Below are 2219 nucleotides of genomic sequence, written 5' to 3' on the forward strand. Positions count from 1 at the left end.
TTTCCGTTATTATCTATTGTTGTTATTGTTATATTCTTTATTTATTTTGCATGATTGATTTTTGAAAATGTATTGTTCAATATAATTCCATAAGTGGAGCATGAAAGTAGAATGTACGTAAATGTTATTTCTACCTCGTGGAGGTAGAGGAATTATTTCTGAAAAAACCCTCGCCCCTTTACATTTTACGCAATATCGAATAAATTGTACAGACTAGAACAGGGACCTTGTAAAGGGGAAATAAGGAGGAGAAGAATGGAAAATTGTAATCCCGCAGATACTTTCTTCATTCCCCAAACGGGTTCTTTATGCTTAACAGTGACATGATCACATTGCCTCATTATATAGCCTATGTTGCGCGGAATATTCAAAAATGTGAATGGATGCGAAATCTGGAATAGATGCGGCATCAAAAGTGAAGAGTCCGAGCAAGTTATATTATAGCTACCACAATATAATAAGCTAAAGTTAGATCGTAATTGAACAACATTAACAATTCCCCTTGTACATACACAAGTTAAAATTTTGGATATCAGCCTAATAATAATTTGCTCCCTCCATTATCCTTTACTTGTCCCACAGCTACTCCTCAATGCATCTTCCTCCTTGCCGAAGGCCATAGCTACTCCTTAAGGATTGTGTATGTACCGAATGGGTGCACAGCCAGTGTTTGACATTAGCATGGTATCGGAAGATGTGTGAACGCTGACTATCCGGCCAAGTGATATATAGAAAGCATTGTCATATCCCTTACTGATCCTATTTTCTTGGACAACATTGTACATAGAGCAGTTAAAATAGTACTGCTTTAGATGTGTAGCTGCGAAGCTACATTCTTGTACATCATCAACTTGAGTCATATGCAAAGGGCTTCTGGGCAAGATGCTCAAAAATATTATGAACATCAGCAGATGTAATAGGCTTCGAAGGATTGAAGGATGCCTGTCGAGTAAATGTGACAGGTAAATAAACAGCCAAAAAGCTATATCCAGAATAAACGGGACATACCTGTTAAAGAGCGATGATAAGGGATGAGGCATAAAGAGGATATCAGTAATCCAACACTCATTTAGATGCCAGTTGAACAGTAATTAGTGCGACAATGAGAAGTTTGGTTCTACGTTAGCATCTCCTTCACCCAATGATCGTTTCAATGGTTTGGTTCTATCTTATTGTATGCTATTTTTGAACTGATTATCGTAATTCAACTTGCATACGTCCTTTTTAAGAGCAACAAGGAGAAAAAGAGCAACAGTAATAAATGAGTATAGGCACAAAATGTTCAAAAACAACACCATTGACGCAGATAGTGACTCCAGAGTCCTCTTGACCAAAAGAGTTGAGATTCAAGGATCTATTTAAGCTCCGGATAAACTGGTTGAGAAAGGAAGACATGCAAGTGTTTACAAGTTGAAAGCCGATGTAACATCAGTCAAGGGTCGGGTAATTTCAAAGGATGAATTTAAGAGGGGCATACATGAAAATGAAGAATCTCAAATATTGTTTCGTTGCTTCTATTGTTTCAGGCAAGAGGCTAATAATTATATACAAGTACAAGCAAAAATGACAGTCAGTTCAAGCATCTCAAACGCACATTTGTTCTTTCTGTGTGAAACATATTTTAACCCTTGAAGAAACAACTTCACAACACAGACCTCTTTCTTTTCTATAGACAGCTGGAAAATAATTACATATCGAATATCAGTTAGTATATCAATCGCAATGGTGACTGCACCTCAATATGATTAGATCGCAAACAGTTTCCCGTAAGGAACTTGAGAATAAAGATCATACTAATTTAAAAAGAAGACTTCTAGGCAGTAGTGTTCCAACACAACGTACCTTGAAGCGAGGTAGCATGACAACTAATGGGAGTACCTTTGCCGAATTATATGAAAACAAGAAAGATGCATCAACCAAGTCCAAAGGTAAATGACAGGTTGTGAATACTCTTTAGAAAATTCCAGTCTATTTCCGGGTAAAACAAGAACATATAGAATAACAGAAAGAGTAAATATAGAAAAATTACTCACTCAACACGGATTTGGTGTGACCCAAATTGGAGGACAAACTCGACTGAGGGAAACACCATCATAATGCGGCTGGATACTGCCATCGGCTAAGTTGAACACCCCCATGTCCAAACCGCCTCCTTCTTCAAAGTGGAGGTATGCACCCAAACAATTATCTGTAAAATAAATATGATTGGGCTTGATTCC

General features: G+C 37.4%; 1 protein-coding gene across 1 annotated transcript; it reads right to left on the reverse strand.

Annotated features, from left to right (window-relative positions):
* Positions 1–366: 366 nt before the first annotated feature.
* LOC124885274 (putative F-box protein At5g55150) lies at positions 367–2188 on the reverse strand (the record flags this gene model as incomplete). The annotated part of the gene is given in 2 exon segments (XM_047403694.1): positions 367–942; positions 2034–2188. A coding segment is annotated over 1 exon segment (155 nt), but the record flags the coding sequence as incomplete, so codon positions are not given.
* Between the last annotated feature and the right edge of the window lie 31 nt (positions 2189–2219).

The sequence above is a fragment of the Capsicum annuum genome, unplaced genomic scaffold (genome assembly GCF_002878395.1).
Source record: "Capsicum annuum cultivar UCD-10X-F1 unplaced genomic scaffold, UCD10Xv1.1 ctg46969, whole genome shotgun sequence".
Taxonomy (NCBI): Eukaryota; Viridiplantae; Streptophyta; class Magnoliopsida; order Solanales; family Solanaceae; genus Capsicum; species Capsicum annuum.